The sequence below is a fragment of the Gouania willdenowi genome, chromosome 8 (assembly GCF_900634775.1).
Source record: "Gouania willdenowi chromosome 8, fGouWil2.1, whole genome shotgun sequence".
In the NCBI taxonomy this organism is placed as follows: Eukaryota; Metazoa; Chordata; class Actinopteri; order Blenniiformes; family Gobiesocidae; genus Gouania; species Gouania willdenowi.
In genome coordinates, this window is record NC_041051.1 from 24,763,231 (window position 1) to 24,781,191 (window position 17,961).

General features: G+C 38.1%; 1 protein-coding gene across 2 annotated transcripts; it reads left to right on the forward strand.

Moving 5' to 3' along the window:
- Positions 1 to 5,338: 5,338 nt before the first annotated feature.
- LOC114468497 (zinc finger protein 281-like) lies at positions 5,339 to 17,600 on the forward strand. Of its 2 annotated transcripts, XM_028455443.1 has the most exons (8): positions 5,339 to 5,463; positions 7,336 to 7,439; positions 7,788 to 8,243; positions 11,657 to 11,758; positions 12,989 to 13,115; positions 14,955 to 15,038; positions 15,155 to 15,273; positions 15,955 to 17,600. In XM_028455443.1, exons 2-8 carry the CDS (start codon positions 7,437 to 7,439, stop codon positions 17,503 to 17,505), a joined length of 2,442 nt encoding a protein of 813 aa, XP_028311244.1. In that variant the 5' UTR covers positions 5,339 to 5,463; positions 7,336 to 7,436; the 3' UTR covers positions 17,506 to 17,600. The 2 variants fall into 2 exon arrangements, with proteins under 2 accessions (XP_028311244.1, XP_028311245.1); XM_028455444.1 differs by lacking the exon at positions 7,336 to 7,439 and having other exon boundaries at positions 5,345 to 5,463.
- The last annotated feature ends 361 nt before the right edge of the window (positions 17,601 to 17,961 follow it).

Here is a 17,961-nt window from a genome sequence, read left to right on the forward strand (position 1 = left end):
ACTCATGTTTTCAATAGTTTGGAGTTGCATGAGCACCACAAACAGTTGAATCTCTCACTGTGATAAGATCATTAAAGCACATTTTGTTCTGGAAGTTGATAAATGCAGAAATGTGCAGGAGTAATGATTAGAGCCAGTGAGACAAGACGCAAAAATGTGATGATTTCAAAGCATTTGTTTGCATCAATAGTTAAATATAATGTAATTTAATGTCTAGTTTGGGTTTAAATTGTTGTGTTTTCAGTAGGGTGGTTTTTTCAGTTTTGTTCAAAGGTTGTTTTTTTATTGATCATTTTTGGAGATTTTTTTGGGAAGTGAATTTTTCTACCGTGTTTGGCTTCTTTCTGTGGTTCTTCTTGGCACACTGAGTTATTACCCTGTTTGCTATCTAAAATATGGTTAATCATTGCAAAAAACAAAAACATCTTCACCTGAAGCACAACGAAACACAACATGCAAAAATCTCAAATCTTGACAAATTGTTCAACAAAATTCTTGAAAAACTAATATTTAATATAATATTTAAAATCCACTGATAAGTCCAGAACGGTTTTTGAAGATTTAAAAATCAGATGTTCATTAGTCAGGTGAATGAGTGCGCTAACGTTGAATATTCGAAGTCAAATTTACAACCTGAATTAATCAGAAACAGTTCTGACTACTAATCAAATATAATGAAATTAATTAAAGTTGAAGAACAACAGATCAGTGCTGGTCTAAACAGTGTTACGGCAATTATTATATTAATCATCAAATGAGTGTTCATGTGTACAATCTTTCATGTGTTTATACACGATGACTGCATTATTCATTGTACTTTTGAACAGAAACGTTGTTCCTTTGCTGAGTCATGTTAGATTAGATCACGTACTGGCAGTACAGACAGATTGTGCTGTATTCACCGTGCCAGCAAAAACCAGTCTCTACTCAAGGTCTCATAACAAAACTCTGATAAACAGAGCTCTGTAGAAGCAGTCATTTTCCATCAAAATCCTTCCTCACTTCACACCCTAACTCCCCTTACGAATTTATATCCTGCTTTGTAGGACAGCTGCTCTCTGACAGAGAATTTTTGGTTAGGTGAAGCCCGCTAACGGAGAGATATACTTATCAGGCCCTGAAAGAAAAATACACACACAAAACCACAACGTAAATTCACACACATTGTTGTTTCCTGCATTAATGTTCGGATTGATTATTATTCTAAAACTTAACATGAATGTTAATACTGTGACCCTTGGATATGAGATTTTTGTGGCCCCGCTGTGATTAAATTCTCTATTCTAATTTATTAGTAGTTCGTTTTTTGATTTTAGTACATGTAATAAATCAATGAACATAATTATCGTGTGTGTGTGCACGTACAATGTCTCTCCCAACAGTTGAGGAGTAGAGCTGAGATGGATGAACATCTGTTTTGTCCAAGCATTGAATTTTCATCGTGAGTGGATGAGCACGCCTTTAGATTTCAGGAGTGCTGCGTTCTTTTTCGTTTGTTTGTTTGTTTTTTTGCTTCAACAATCAGATGAAGTTAAAAAAAAATTGACATTCACATCCAAATGATGTTTAGTGTGCCATTGTGTGTGAGTAGGAGGCTGTGATAGATGCTGATGGAGGAGGGAGAGGAAACAAAGACTGCACATGCTGAATTATTGATGAGCTGTTAGGACTGATAAGCATACGTGTCATGTGATACACACAATGCTACTGATGATGAGTGGTGTTGGACTGTTTCACTCTTTGTCAGAGGTGCTCTACGTGCAGGTGTGAAAACGTTCACTTTAGTGTCCTCTTCAAAAAACAAACAAACAAACAAAAAAAAGAGAACAAACAAGAAGCTCTTATGTCTCTGATCTCAACGTTCCACACACTCACACTGGTGCATTGAAGATTCCAAACACGACGAGGAAATAACACTTTAAGGCCCAATCTACTAAAGGTCTGTGCCTGTAAATACACCTGCAATGATAGAAGCATTTGAAAAAAGAAAATAACACATAATTAATGTTCAAGTTTATTTATTTATTTTTTTTCAGCAATTCAATACAAACAGAAAAAGCTTTGGTAGAATGTGTACATGCATTTTTTTTTCCATTTGTAGGCTACACGGCTAATGACATGATATGTATTAACATGAATAATGTAGATAACATTAATAAATTCACTGCTCGAAAGGGAGTGGGATGAAGTATCACTGATTATCTCCAACCACCATTTTTCATTCAGTTTTCAAAACTTACATTCCTGACATTTTCAAGATTACATACATCATTTAATTTTATATACATACACAAGGCTGATATGCATTCATACTTACACAATATCTTTTATGACAATAAACATGTTAGATCTTATTGCTCGTCCTCAGCGCGACACTAAACAAACATATTTTTGGAGGTAAAGGAGCTGTTTCAACATTTTTGTTAAAAAGTTTGTATTTTTGTGTTTTCAAAAAATGTCTAAAATTCACCTAATTATTATCATGAGTGTAAAACATCATGTGACAAATATTGGTACCTCCTGGTCCCAATAATATATATATATATATATATACATATACATATATAAAAACTATTATAAATATATATACACGTACATTATCGAACAAAAGTTTTAGAACACCACACTTTCTCTATTTTTTTACTGAAAATGATTCAGTTTATTGTGTCATTGCACTCTGAAATGAAAGCATAGAACAAATAAGCAATTTGAGTTGAAAAAGAAATGGTGGAATTCATACACAATACTGTTCACCTGATGCTCATGAGGTTCTGGTACCACAGTGTGTTTCAACACTGCTTTTATACAGACAGAGGGGGTTGGAAGGAACCAAGAACCGTAGGAACACCTGTAGGAATTAGTAGCACCAGCTTTCAAGGCTGATTCAACCTTCATTGCTGCAGAACAGCTTTACATTGTTAACCCACTTTGTGTTCCCTGAAAAAAGTCAATTTGTATAATTCTGAAATGTACATTAGTTTTCTGTTTTGGGTAACCAAACCATTTTTTTTAACCCCTGGCTGTTCAGTACTTACCTTTGTACCATTTCAAGCTATTCCTTGGACTTGCACAACTTGAATTGCAATAAATAACTGGAAAAATTAGGGTGTTCTAAAACTTTTGACAGATAGTGTGTGTGTGTATATATACATATCCTCGAAGAAATTTTTGTAGTATGTTATTTTGGAGAAATTTCAGGGGCTTTAGGCCAATTATCTTACTGTGCAGCTAAGAGAAATTAGATTCCCGTATGTTTTGATCAGCCATTATTTGTAAATTTGTAGGGGCTGAGATATCTTTAACTAAAATTCATATTGATTTACAAAATTGTTAATATTTTTGGTTGTATTTTTACCACTAAATAAATAGTGGGCCTGAGCGGGGCCTCTAGCTGGCCGGATTTGGCCCACTGGCCTTGAGTTTGACGCCTCTGTGCTAATATAAAGGCAGCAACAATTAGCAGCATTAGCATGCCAGTGCTAATACACCCTGATGTGATAACAGATGAATTTGAAGTAAATAAGGTGACTATAATTGGTGCTTTTTTCAATACTAAACTTAATACAATTGTAGATGGTGGACGTCTTAAAGGGGCTGGCACGTTGCGTGTCTCCAGTGACGTCAAAAAACTGCTCCAGAAGGACGTCACTTTGGAAAATTCTGTGTATTTTTCAGTTTGATGTACATTTAATCACACAATTTAATCACCAAATAGTTTAATTAGCCATAGATTTAATGACATGCTTTGAACACGAGTAGTACTCTATTTCCAATTTTCCACTATACTGCAGTTCATTAGTACGTTCTCGTCATCACACATGTTTAAAAACACAGCAGAATGGATTTCAAAGATTTAATGTCAGGCTTGAATGTTGTACTCACAAACATATACTTAGATATGAAAGCTGGGAAATCAGAGGCACACTCAATGACCTATCCGTGCATTGCTCCACAGTCTGCATATCAAGTGACTTCAGCTTTCTGAATTAATTGGTTCATTACCAAAGGCAATTAGGAGTGGGGGTGTGAGGCCTGACTGATGTGCTTTTAAATGTATACATAGTCATTCATGCGGGAGATCTAAGAGCCTTTCCTGCCTATACATCTGTGCAAACGCTTTGAATGGTTAGTCATGTGATTTATTCTCCTTCTTTAGGCAACCAGCATTAGAGTGTTGCTTTTGGAAAGTCACCCACACAAAATGACAGAAAATTACAAACAAAAATACCAGGAAAATATATAAAACAACAATAGCACACAAATAATTACAAAAACACAAACAAATGAGAAAGATTTACTAAATGATAGCAAGAACAAACAAGCAACAATAGAAGAAATGCACAAAATAACAACAAAAACACAAAATAAGAAAAAATATACAAAATAACACTAGAAACACACAAACATGAACAAAAACATACAAAATGAGAGAAACATATACTAAATGACACCAAAAACACACAAAATGACAACAAAAACATTCAAAATAAGAGAAAAATACACAAAATGACACAAAAAAAGAAGAAAAAAAAACCTCCACAAAATGTAACTATGTACTGCATGTAGCCCCTTGACTGTCTGCCATGTTTGCTCTAACTACAGTCGCTTTTATTTCTTAGTACTTACATTTAGAAAACCTGTGTGATATTTATTCAATCTATGAAGTGTTGTAATACTGTGACACAAAAATAGCAACTTTATAATGTGGTGTATTTAAATGTATAAAGACATTCAGAGGACAAACACCACTTTTACACACAACAACTGTCATTTCAAATACATATTTTTTCATATGATCATAATGCGCACCATAATAAAAGGCTGTTTCATATGAACCACTTACCAATGCTGAAAAATGCCTACAACCTTTTCTTCAAGCCCAACAATTACATTTGACATAGAAACAGAGTTTAAAGTGTGATATGTTATTATGTAGTTGCATTTTTCACTGTATATTTTATTATATATTTCCTGCAATTTTTATTCTTTTAGGGTGACAGATGAAAAATAGCCTTTTGGTTAAATCTGGTACATTTTATATATTGATATTAATATACGTTGTCCCTGTTAAATAACCAATAAATACAATAAAGAAATAAATAAACGCACAATGAAGTGTAATCTTTTGAAGAAGAAAAAAACAGTTACATGATTCTTATGTCCTTCACACCCACTTTATTTTTGATTTATTTATTTTTTGTTTTAAGTACATTTTAAATGGGCTAGAAATGAGCACAGTTTAAACTATAATATATTGCAGTAAAAACCTTGGTTGAAGCAGCTGCTGTGGGAATAATAGAAACAATGCCAGCGTGTGATCTCTACCCACAATGCACTGCGCTCAGGCAAGATGGAAGAACCCAGCTGCTGCGGGGGAACAATGTTTTGGCTCTAGATGTTTTTAAAACGCGCCGCTTAGGAGGAACTACGAGAGCCTAAGCAGCGGGTCATGGTCCTGCACCGGTAAGACCCGTGTGTGAGTGCTAACTGGCAGGGTGGTGGGTGAGCGGCGGCGGCGGCCGGGAATCGGGACTCTCCGCACGGGACAGACAACAAAGCGCATCGGGACGTAGCGGCAGCATCGTTACCGCTGGTTAGCATCGCTGTTAGCATCCCGGGCTAACCGGACAGCATCATTGTTCACTGAGAGTTGTGCGGGTCTGTATGTGTAGTAGCTCCATCACTGACATACGCCTTCACTGGGCAGCTTTCAAAACTATCAGTTTAAACAGAGAAAGCGCCAGTAACTCGAACGTAGATGCCTGGAAGTCCCTCTTTATCCAGAGTAGTATCACCAGCTTTGAACATGTTTGTGTTGTGTGTGTGCTCATATCTCCACTAATTTAAGATGCTTAATTTAAACTTTATATTATCAAAAGTCAAACTGTAATTATTAATCCAAGTAAAGCTGTCGTGTTGAACTTTCCCGTGATTTTTTTCCGTTGTTTGTCTCAGCGTTGGCGTGAATGTGCGTGATATTGCGTGGCCATATTAATTATTGCCTGATCCTGCATCACAAAGAAGGGCCCGGAACACTGAGCTTAGCCCAACTGCTAGCAGAGATGCTAAATTAGCAGCCAGTAAGACAACACAACAATGGTTTTATATTTGGGTTTAACCGAGTGCTAAATAAAGTTAGACTGGAATTCTGTCCCTTGACTTTTGGGTTTTTTTATTTGTATTTTTTGTTGTCGTTGTTGCTGGAATTAAAATGATCTTCGTATAATGGCAGAGTTAAAATACGAGTTATTGATTATTTAAAAATTGAATTCATATCCTTAAACTAATTTTATTTATTTTTTTCACTACAGTGGGTCCTCCTGATTGAAATTAGAAAATAATTTGATATTATTATTATTATCTGAAAAAGGGAGTCAAGGTCGAACACAGGGAAGACCAGAAATAATACAAGTTAACATAGACAACATCTAAAAATTATAACAGTAAAATATTATAGCAGAATGATTTTGTGCTACATCTATTAAAGAAATAAAAAGAACACTGATCCCTGATATAACTGAACTTTAACCTTCTAAATTTTTTTATTTTTTGTTGTCTTTTGTTAATGAATGAAAAATGTTTTTAACAATTATTTAAATTTTTGTTTATTCACTGCTTGCTGAACAACAAAAATGCATAAATTTGCTCACAAAACTCACTGGACAATAATAAAAATAAAATCACAAAATGACAGAAAATATGCAAAATCTCTTCAATAATACATAAAAGAACTCCAAAAACTCACACAACAAACTAAATCAGTTCAAATATGCACAAAACAGTGACAAACGCATACAAAACGGGCAAAAAAAAATGATCATTTAAAAGAAACCATGGTAAAAATATGCAAAATGACTCAAAAAGAAATGCATTGACAAGAAAAAAAAATCCCAAAAATGGGAAAAAGCTACAAGCGCACACAGAACAACAGTAAATTCTACAAAATGGCAGCAATGTTTTTTCACATGTTAATGCTTGGGTTGATCATTTTTTGAATCGCTGACTTGTTTGTTGATAATGTGACCCTCAAATCAGATACAGTCACATTTGCCGTACCCAGTGTCAGAACATTTATCATCAATTAGCTGATTAGGAAAATAAAATAAACTACAGTAGTCCAAAAATGATCTTTGTTACACAACCAAGCCAGTGTTGGAATTAATCCAGACTGTATTTAGACAATGAACTGAGGAAGCTTCAACGCAAAGTACTTGAATATTGTGTCACAAGTTTCACATCCTGATTTCAGAGCCAATAGTTTCTACTAACAGATGCATATCCATCACTCAGGGACAAACTGCAGCAGGACAAACACTGTATTTGTTTGTGTTGCAGTCCCATAATTACATCAGCAGTCCTTCTAATGCAGTCTGTGTGGTTAACCCATAGAAGTAGGATGACCAGGCCAGACAGGAGCATCCGATTAACATCCAACTATGGTACAATCCTGTCATTCATCTTCTCACATTTGTCTAAGGCTGGAGGATTGGGATGTTTCATGTCTTGTATATTGAATTAACAAAACGCAGAAACGGAATTTTATGCTTTTTATCTGCAGATTGTTGTTTTTTTCCCATCTCATTGTGAATAGAGTGTTTGTTGACCCATTAACCGCCCGTTTAATCCTACTAAGCACCTCGTCGTGCGATCCGGAGGCCATGATGATTTCTGAAGGCGAAGCTTAACTTGTTAATTCATTCATACTGATTCAGAATAGTGTTTTTGCACGTTATTGTTACCATTGGGGTCAAACTGTCCCGTCTCATTGTCTCTCTTTCCTGTTGTAGGATGACACTGACATCCATGCTGTAAATTTCCAGCCTACACCAGCCTTCACCATGAGCATCATTCAGGACAAGCTAGGAAATCAGTTCCTGCACTCCAACGGCAGCATGGACTCCAACTTTGGAGCAGGAATGATTATGTTCAGCCACCTCCCGCCGGTGACCAGCTTCACCCGGCTGGCCGCCCACTCCGTCATGCAGGAGTTTCCTTCACAGGAGATGATCCTGAAGAAGGAGCGGGATTCACCCGACTGCAGCGTGGGCGCCCAGGGGGGCGGACTTGGGTGCGAAGGAGTGGGAGACTACAGCCACGCTCTGGGTATCAAGCAGGAGAAGCTGTCGGAGCACGATTATCGCCTGCCGCTCTACCCTGCAGGTCTGGGCAAGAGCAGCGAGCTGCTGGAGGTGACTGTCAGTAACCACCACAACCTGATGGGACATGACCTCAACATGGGCAACGTAGGTACACATCCATCATGTGATCATCATCTCATCCGTTACAGTTTGATTTCTTCTCATAATTAAGCAGAATTCTACAGTTTAATGGCAAAATTAGTGTGCCACTGTACAGCTTTTCACCCCCAATACGATACCGATATCACTTCTTTTGGGATTGGCCGATATTGATTCGATATGTATCAACAGTGATACCATATCGGGTCACAGAATCATTTTCAATTTCCTGAATCGATTAGATTCCGATTAATAAGGTTTAATTAATTTCGTTGACCGTCATATTTGTGCCGAATACACTCTCACGTCGCACGGTAGCAGTAGTAGACGTTGCTAATTGTGGCACAGGTGGTAGCGGGTTTATCCTCTGAGGTTGGGGGTTGAAGTGTCCTTGGATAAGACACTGAACCCCAGGTTACTCCCAGTGGTTGACTAGCGCCTTGCATGGCAGCTCTGTCCCATTTGTGTGTGAATGAGCTGATATGTAAAGCACTTTGTGACCTCTGTTTGTGAAAGGTGCTATATAAATAAAACATTACTATATGCGAGACTACTAGGGTTATAGCTTTTTTTTAAAAATTGATTTCAGAAAATTTCAATGAAATCAATTCAAGATCGATTAAATCAATTTTTTTACTCGGTTCTAATCAGCACAAATACTTATTATTGTAGTGTGGAATGTAGGCAAAAGCTTGATTAAGTGACTTTACTCAAACGGAGACCAATAGTCAGCAACAGTAGGATTTAGAAAAACTGATCCATTTATTATTAACCAATGGGTTACAGACATTTTAACCTCAAACAGAAGAATATTCAACAAAAAATATATGAAACTCCTACAAAAATACCTATAATAACAAAAAAAAACACACAAAGCAGCAAACGAAATGAGTCCAAATAAGCACAAAACAGCAACAAAGGAAGAAACCACAGTAAAATTATGCAAAATGACTGCTGAAAGGCACACAACAACAACAAAAAAATCCTAAAAATGAACTTTAAAAATTAACCTTAAACAGAATAATATTCTACAATTAAATATAAAAAAAGAAAAATAAATGAAAAAAACCCTGAGAAATAAAACAAATCCAATCAAACAATATATATTATATTGAAGATTTTAGAGGTAGGCCGATATTATCTGTTACTCATTTTTTTTTCTTTCCTGATATCAGATCGGGACCCCCTAAATAAAATATTTAAATCTATTAATTGGTGTTTCATCAATTCTTAATGATCAAATAACAATTTGAGCTAAAACACACTGACAAAGTATTTTGCAACTGAAAAAACAAATATTGCTTATATATTTTTATTTTATTTTTTTCTAATATCCTTTACCAATATGACCCATTGGATTTCCATAAATAAATGAGGCGACTCCTGACGGTCCCTTTGTGTCATTTAGCTGCTCGTATATTTGGAGTTCAGGGGGAGGAGCCTGATGGCGCGGCGCAGTGTGAAACTAGTTATGAAGACATAAATCCAGTGAAATGCAAAGCAGTTTCTCCCTGTGAGCAGAGGGTGATGTCACCCGGGCTGAATGAGCGCGGCCCGGCGAGGACACAGCTGTCTTGTTTGAGCTCGCACTTCATTGCAGACGTCTTTTGTGCCCATTCAAACAGAAATATACACATCCACACTCCGGCAAACAATAGCCGGTCGTCAGAGGTCATCCGGGCTGCAGCGGGAAAAACAGAGGCCGTCATTGTCCACGCTCTGCCACATTTTTCAAAAATCATCCACCAAAAAGACTTTTCTCATTCATTCGTTTCAATACATTAGCAGCGCTGAGTAATCGTCTACTTACATTTATTAAGTCTGTGTTTGAGTACTAAACGTCTACTCTATGCCAAATTAATATTTTGATGTGAGTTTAAACCGTCACAAAGAAAAATGTTCCCCATTTCAAACTTTACTACATTTTAAGTCCTTATTAGTTTAATTTACTTCTGAACCAAGACAAATGAATTTAAATAAATAGGGAATTTGTTAAGAAACTAGACCTAAAAAGTGAGCGAATCAGAGATCTTTTTTAATTTTCTGTTCAAATTTTTTAGTCACAAGGCTGAGAGGCTCTGATTCATGTGAGTGAGGCGTCCCCCAGTTTCTCCCCGAACACAGGGCAGATTTTAAGAGCAGCAGGTGCACCCACATTTGTCCCGTCCTGCCCCATATGGCAGCGTGCAGAGCAGACTGAGTGCGGCGGCGCGCTCAAAGGAAAGAAGAATGGAGGAATTAGGCCTAGTCTTTTTCAGACTTGTTGGAAATACTTTGAGCTGAATGTTTAAAATATTTGATTGATGAAGTGATATTACTCAAATGGCGAACAATAGTCAGCAACAGTAGGAAGGAGAAAAACTGACCCATTTATTATTAACCAATGGGTTACAGACATTTTAGCCTCAAACTAGGGCTGCACGATTATGGCCAAAATGATAATCATGATTATTTTGATCAGTATTGTAATTGCGATTGATGACAATTATTTATATTAGGGAAAAATCGGTGTTTTTATTGCACTACTTTTAAACAAACAATATGTTTACAGTGCAACATTAAGCTTTAAAATTGAATTCTAATCAAAGATAAAAATTAACCCAAGAAATGAAATTGCACCAAAGGCTAACTGAATAAATGCACTATTACAGAGTGCGTAGCCTGTATTTTAAATGTAAATATTGCCGACAATCAGGTTAATTTAATCGTGGCAACCAAAATCGTGATCACACTTAAAATTTGACTAATTGTGGAGCCCTACCTCAAACAGATGAATATTCTACAATTCTATATATATATATATATATATATATATATATATAGCCAATATAACCCAATAGTCCTTTTTTGCTGATATCGGACTAATTTTAGGTCGGTAGTCAAGGTTGGACATAGCGAAGACCAGAGATAGTAAAAGTTAGTTCAAAACAGTAAAATTATAAACCAAAATAATTGTGTGCTACATTTATTAAAAAAAATAGCCACTGATTACTGATATATCATCATTATCAAATTAATAAATGACCAAATCTTGTGTGCGTTTGTGTACCTGACTTTAACTTATAATTTATTATTTTTGTTTGTTTATGAATTAAATATTTTTTTCATCATTATCAAATCAATAAATGACCTCATCTTGTTATTGGAAATCTGAGCTGTGACTCTCCGTGGACTCTCCGTGGACTCTCCGTTCCCTTTTGTCATTCCTTCCACTAAAACCAGATCTCTCACATTATCTCTCCAACTGGCAATCACAGAACGTCATCCAAGTGTTGTGTGTGTGTGCGGGCGTGAGTGTTGTGTGTGTACACAAACCACATGCGCAGACGTGTTCGTATCCCAGCCTCTTCAATCTTCAGGCTGCTGATTCCTCTGTCACAAACCGCTCTCACGACCCTCTCCCTTTGTCGCCCTCCCAGCTGCCGAGTCAGTTAGCAAAGGAGCCCACAGGGAGGAAAGGTCGGAGGTCAAACGGTGACGGACAGGAGGCTAAGCCAAGAAAGAAGAGGAGCGAGGCCAAGGTTTGTCATGTGGTTATATATCAGTGAACTTGTCACAATCGGTTTTCAATGTCGGCAGCAACATCTGACCAGAGAGAACCCACACAAGAAGATTACATTTAGTGTGTTTAAGTTTACGATAAAAACAAGATCAATAAGTGCATCCGAAAGCCTGAATATTATTTCACATGATGAATACTTTACCAGTTATTCATGTGTTCATTCTTATCAATTCAAGTTTGATTCTGTTCTTAAACAAGAGCACACCAAGTTTAGAGGTGCAACGTCACCAGCAGGTGGTACTGTAGAACCAGCCAAACATCCACATGAGGCTCCAAAATGTGTTCTAGATCAGTGGTTCCCAAACTTTTCAGTCCTGTACCCCTTCAGACATTTAACCTAAAGTCATGTACCCCCACTCCTGTACACTTAAAAAACATAATAATGTAACATAATATACAATGTAGCCTTACAGTGAATTTTACCTATCCTGTTGAGGAATAATAATAATAACTAGAATATTTGCATTTCCTGAAGAAAATACAAGTGAGGATGTTAAGGGCTGGCCCGCGTCACACTGCATTAGCTAGCATTAGCATTAGTCTAACAATAGCAATAACCTAGCAGTGGCATTAACCTAGTATCATCATTAGCATAGCAATAGCTTTTACCTAGCATTGTCATTAGCCTAGAATTATTATTGACCTAGTATTAGCTTTAATCAAATATTATCACTAGCCTAGCAATAGCATTAGCATTAACCTAGCATTACCTTAGCAATAGCAATAACCTAGCATTTACTTTACCCAGCATTAGCCAACAATAGCATTAGCATTAACCGAGCATTAACATGAACTGCTCTATTTATATTCTAGTTTCCAATGTTGTCAGTGTTTTTAATTTTTATTCACGTGCCCCCTATGATAATTTGTGTACCCCACTTTGGGAACCACTGTTCTAGACACTGTATCCCTAATACCTGCCGGATCAAACCCCAAATTTTCCTTTGGACATTTTGACATCAGCTCACCAAATTTACTTTTACAAGAATAACATTTGTTTTTATTGGGTTTAGTTACACTTTAAAATTTTTCTTAGTATTCCAAGGAGCTTGTTCCAGTTTCTGTTATTTGGGACTCAGGGATCTTTATGCTTTATTAAGCCAAAAGTCCAAACAAACGAGACTGATGAGGACTGTGTGAAATATTGTGAGTTTCATTATCTGACAGTTTCTTTCTCCCTCATCTCCAGCAGTCCCTGATGCTGGACGCTGATGGGGCCGGCCTTTCTCCGGGAGCCAAGCCTCACATCTGTGAGCACTGCGCGGCGTCCTTCAGGAGCTCCTATCACCTCCGCAGACACGTGCTCATTCACACAGGTGCAGCAGCTTTCATGTTTCAATATGTTTGTGAATGCTAGTAAAATCTTCCCTGTTTTACTTTAATATAATTCAGATGTCAAACACAACTTTTGTTCAATGGTTAACTTTACCTAGTTATTCATTTAAGTTGATTTAGTTTACGAAACAGCAGAGTTGAAGCTCACCCCCTGCGGTCACAGATTTTGTTTATCCTCAAACAAAAGTGGTTTACATAGGCATCTTTAACTTCTCCTGATTTTTTTTTCGAGCAACCAAAAAGCAGCACAAGTTGTAATTTTGCTGCTAAATGATCCAAAAAGCAGGCTGATTGCTTCACTACAATAGAAGACACTGAGCTAAAAGCTCTATTTGTGTCATTAATCACGTGATTTCAAGTTGGCGGAACACAGATCTATAAAATGGTAAAATTGTCCCATTTTTAAAAGTTAATAAAACCAATATGGTGCAAAAATAATGTGTTTTTCTACGCGTAGACCTTCTAATAAGGACATTTCGATGGTTTTTGGCCACATTTGTAAAAACAGTGGAGGATCCCTTTAAAAAGTTGGAAAGAAACTGCAATTTTCCTCAAATTATTTCTCAACATTTCCCCACATTAAATCAAAGTCTAGGTAATTTGAGTGGATTTCAGATAAGAGGTTATTTATTACTTGGATAATGTCGATGCCTTACATACTTTACATACTGTATTATTAATATGTAAAGGTGCAAACTAGGGAACATTAATGTTAAAGTTGCTCATTTTCCCAGCCTATAATCTGCAGCCCACCTGAGATCAAAGTGGTTCGTACACTGATCTAAAGTAGAAACATAGTATTATCTTAGACTCAAACCTGTTACTGGTGCTGCATGGAGTGTGGAAGGACAAACTCTGCGTACAAGTATTTTCAGGATCAACCTGGGACGTGTGATTATTTTGTTACAGTTCACAGTTGGTTTGAGCCCTGAGGCCAAAATGAGTGAAAAGCTTCTCCAACAAACCTTTATCCACACTTTGGTGTCAAATAATCTGACACCAAGCAAATAAGTGAAGCCAGGTCGGACCAATCCATTCACTGCACCTTGTCAGCATTCATGCAGCATCTCGAAGTGGAACAACAAATTCAGCTGCACTTTTGAACCTAACATGGTTTTCCTCTGGAATAACAAATACCAGTTTGACGCAGCAGTCATACCATCTATAATTGGATTTAATAAGTGGAAAGTCAATCATAGGACAGAAAGAACTGATCACGGGTTGCGTGCCTCTTTTTGTCGCGTTAATGTTGGCATATAAAGCAGGTTTTTCAACCTTGGGGTTGTGACCGAATGTGGGGTCGCCTGAAACTTCTAGTAATAATAGAGAATAAAATGAATTGCTTATTAAATTATGTTTTTACATTTTTTTTTAATCTATTTTGCATAATTAAAAAATAAATACATAACAGAAACTGGCAAACAGTGCAGGAAGAGGCAGAAAGCTCAAATAGCTTAAATATTTATTATTATTTTTCAAATTAAAACACCAACAGCAACTGTATTCTATACTTTTTCTTTCTCAAATATAAATCTAGCTTAAAAAAAACATGCAGTATAAACGTATCTGAGCTGGCGCATATTGTCACTTTGTGCACTAATCCTTATTACTGTGTATTTGTAATACAGTATGACATATATGATAAAAAACTAATTTTAGAGGAAAAAAGTCTGTGGGGTCACCAGAAATGTGTAATATAAAAATGGGGTCATGACCCAAAAAAGGTTGAGATCTATAGAGTGCGTTATTAACATAAAAAATGTAACATTTGATATTCTAGTATTAACTCCAGTATTCCTGTCTTGTGTTGTTCCTTCCAGGTGAGAGGCCTTTCAGGTGCAGTCAGTGCAACATGAGTTTCATTCAGAAGTACCTTCTACAGCGGCACGAGAAAATCCACAGTGGTGAGTAAAGCTCCCAGTTTCACTTCCTGACTGGGAGTGACTGCAGGCCGCCACATCTGGCTCAGATATTATCCACATTTAAAGGAGTGACGGTTTGTTTGTTTTCTGCCCGACAGGAGAAAAGCCATTCAGTTGTGATCAGTGCAACATGCGGTTCATTCAGAAATACCACATGGAGCGGCACAAACGCACGCACAGCGGAGAAAAGCCGTACAGATGTGAGACCTGCCAACAGGTACGCTGACGCCTCAGAACACAAACGTCTAAAAACAGCCGGATTGCAACCCTCCAGGACCCGAGTTTACACTCCTCTACTTTATTCTGCCCTCTATTACTGAATTAGTTTACACTTTGAAAAAGTGCATCAATCCAATCAATTATATTAGAAACTATTCTAATGCAATTAAAAAAATACGTTTGATATAAAAATATATTTAAGAACCAAAAATAAATGGAAAATTTAAAAAATTTGAATCGAAAATAGTAAATGAATTCAAATTATTGATCACTAATTAAATACAATTATAGAAAAAAAGATTGCATAAATAAAAACATTTGGTATTATATTTTTAAATGCAGAAATTTTAAATTAATGAATAGATAAAAAATTATGAACAAATATGAAACAAATGGGATTCTAACCTGAGGGAAAAAAATGTTAAATATTTTTTTATTAAAATAAAGACAATAATAGATCAGTTAATTGAAAAAAATGTATTGTAATTAAAAAATGTAATAAAACAAATTGGTAAAACATAGTTTAGATTTCTATCAATTTATTGTACTACATGTCAGTAGTTTGAGAGTTTTGTTATTAAGGCTTGAAATAAAATGCTTGCATTAAATATTAATCTTTTCTGCTGTTTCTTGTGAAATCCAGTTTTCTAAATTGATATTTGCTTTGTTTGCCTCTCAGTTCTTTTCTAGAACAGACCGCCTGCTTAAGCACAAGCGAACTTGTGGTGAAGCCGTAAAGAACAGCATGGATCCAGGGATGCTGGACCTGGGCTGTGCAGACACGGGACACGGCAGCTATGGAGTCACTCAGGGAAACGGTGGAAGTTCTGGCAGAAAAAGGGGACGGTCCAAAAATTCCTGCGAAGCCGGGGAGCGCAAGAAGAAGAAGGGAGATGGAGGCGGAGCAAGGACACTGCACATTCAGCCTGGAGGCTACGACACCGAGTACTCAGCAGAGAACCAAACGGTGTCTTCAACCACCGAGGCCGGACCCAGCATGCAGCAGGGCCACCATGGCTGCGCTCCAAAGATGGCCTTCAAGAAGACCAATCGTAAGAGTCAGGGGCAGGCCAAGTCTGTCACCTTTCAGCAGGGGGGGGCCATGGATGGCCTCGGGCTGCTGGAAGGGAACACTGCCAAAGGTGGAGCCACCAGCAGCAACTACGACGACGCCATGCAGTTTGTGAAGAAGAGACGCTACCTCCAGGCAGCCAGCACTGCTAACGCCTCAGGGGTCTCCATGGCTGCAGGAAGTAGCGGCGAATACGACCTCAGTGTTCATTTGTCTTCCCAGCCGCCGTCTATCCAGGGAGTGGTCTCCAGCATCATGGACGCCGATACTTCTCTGGGCCTCGACAAGTCTGGAATCCCAGACGAGGTTCTGCAGAGCCTCTTCGAGCACTACGCCCAAAAAGCCGACGTTCACTTTGATCTCAACGATCAGCACGTGGAGCTAAACTCCGCCCCCTCCGACAGCCCTAATGTGGTTCCCAGCCCGCCGGGAGATAAGAGCGGTATGATGAATGAGTACTCCCGCTTCCTGCTTCAGACGTTGGAGCGCACCAGCCTCAGTGCCAGTTTCCCTCTGGGCCCCGGGCCTCCCGCCTCAGGCCATTTCACCAGCCCCCACACAGGGAACCCCCTTTACACAGACAAGAGCATGTACAGCTCCTCCCCCCTGGAGTGTGGCTACAACCAGTCGGCCTCACCTTCGCTGCCCTCCTCAGTGCCAAAGTGTCACTTTGCGATGCTGAACGCGTCGTCGCCGCAGCACAGCTTCCACCTGGGCGGCCTGGAGGCGTCGGCTCACCAGCAGCTCACGCCCTCGCAGGAGCTAACCGATCAGATGGAGAAGCAGCAGCAGCACTCCTCCTCCTCCTCCACCCCACCCTCCTCCTTCCAGATCAGCCCGTCTGACCTGAATTCCCACAAGGACCAACCGGTGAAGAACAGCACGACGGCGGTCTACGCCCTGGCCTCCACACAGAGTCTGGTGTCCCTGGACTCTGCCAAGCCTTCCTACCAGATAGAACACTTCGCCCAGGCCTTCGGCTCCCAGTTCAAGTCAGACGGGCGCAGCTTGCCTTATGGCAGCGACTCCGCCGTGGAGGTGGATCACAGGATACGGACACCGGTGTCTGAATTCTCAGGGTATTCTAGTTTGTTATCTGATGTCAACGAGCCCGCGAGTACAGGCTCCAAAACTCCACGAAGCCAAAGCTACAGCTAAGACTGACACGGCGAGAACACTCTAACTTTATTCTTATTTTAATTTTTTAGTGCTCCTATTTTAATATTATTATTATTATTATTATTATTTTTGTAAGTGACATCTATATTTTGATAATGCCGATGCTCTGTGTGCTGTCCCTGCAATAAGCCGGCGAGGCTTTTTGCAAATGCAATGTTTGATACTGTCGTGTTTTTTTTTAAAGCTGCTGGAGCTGATCATTCTTTTATCAGATGAAGACACTGATCAATAGATCAATGATCATTTCCTCAAAAACAAGATGTAAAAGGATTAAATTGCTGCTGGTAAGTTTTTCATCTCCACTGTAAACATTCTAATTGGTGTTTTTACTGAAAGTTGCCGTAAAGCAATAGCAGGTATTTGTTTTTGGGTTCACACAAAAAGACCCAAATCCTGTTAAAATTGAATGTTTTTTTCGGAGTGAATATTGGGAAC

Coding starts and splice junctions, on each gene's coding strand:
- LOC114468497 (XM_028455443.1), top strand. Junction 8,244..11,656: donor ATGACCTCAACATGGGCAAC/GTAGGTACACAT, acceptor TCGCCCTCCCAG/CTGCCGAGTCAGTTAGCAAA. Junction 15,039..15,154: donor GCACGAGAAAATCCACAGTG/GTGAGTAAAGCT, acceptor TCTGCCCGACAG/GAGAAAAGCCATTCAGTTGT.